General features: G+C 46.2%; 1 protein-coding gene across 1 annotated transcript; it reads right to left on the reverse strand.

The window, feature by feature from the left end:
• Positions 1–528: 528 nt before the first annotated feature.
• Positions 529–755, reverse strand: FIBRA_08857 (uncharacterized protein; the record flags this gene model as incomplete). The annotated part of the gene is made up of 2 exons (XM_012330472.1): positions 529–603; positions 657–755. 2 exons carry the CDS (start codon positions 753–755, stop codon positions 529–531), a joined length of 174 nt encoding a protein of 57 aa, XP_012185862.1.
• Positions 756–1,003: the final 248 nt, after the last annotated feature.

The following is a 1,003-nucleotide window of genomic DNA, read 5'->3' on the forward strand; positions in this document are numbered from 1 at the left end:
ACAAAGAGTTCACATTCGTATGATAAAGTAGAATGAAGTTTAAATAAACATGAACATGGTGCCACGCTGATGGGTTTCTATAGTCAAGCAACTGTTGCGCAGTTTCAGCAATGTGTGCACTATCTTCAGGAGTGTGGAGAAGTGGTACTGCTTTGTAGAACACGCGAGAACTACTTCACGGCAGACAGGAAGGAGAATTAAGACCAAGGGTGCAAGTTTGTCATGCCCACCGGTGTTCATGACGCAGATCTCCTGTGCGCATACGAACGGTGAGTGTTTACACGACGAGGTCGCCCACTACGGCGAAGACGACGAGATGATGGCCGAGGATGATAAGGGCGGTCAAGTTGCTGTGTCCGACTGATGTCTACTCAAGCTTACGCAACACTCATGAAGTGAGCATAACTCCTCGGTCAACATACAAGAGTACAACTTACTAGGCATGAAGACTGTCCTCATCGCGATATGAAGCAGCATGATTTCCTATTTTTGATCCTGGCCACCGGTCAATTGGGAATTATGCTAGAATCAGTATTGTACAGATGATGTGCGTTCATCGGCCATTGAGGTCGATACGACAGAAAAGAGCTTGATGGCGAGAATCTATCGACGAGAAATTAATTCACATAAGAGAGATATTTTTCAATCGGACGTACGGCAAACGTTTCTGCTTGGGGTGCCAACTTCAGCACTGTCCACCATTCTAGTGGAATCTGGTCATCTGCGAGTGATGTGCTGAATGGGAAGTGACCCATCGCGTACGCTCGAGACTGAGCTTGAAATCTATCCTCGATAAGTCTCCTTTCGCGAGTACTCGCAGCCCTCAGTCCAACCTGTCTACCATGCGTTACCTCATTAGCCAGAAGCTGAACAAGGTAATTACCAACACGGCAAAAGTTGCGAGGGGAAGGAAATATTCGATTTACCCCAACCTGTCAAACCAAAATTTTAGTGGGAATACGGTGTCAATGATCAAATCTACTAGAAGACATACATGGATGCA

The sequence above is a fragment of the Fibroporia radiculosa genome, assembly GCF_000313525.1.
Source record: "Fibroporia radiculosa TFFH 294 genomic supercontigs, scaffold3868, whole genome shotgun sequence".
Lineage (NCBI taxonomy): Eukaryota > Fungi > Basidiomycota > Agaricomycetes > Polyporales > Fibroporiaceae > Fibroporia > Fibroporia radiculosa.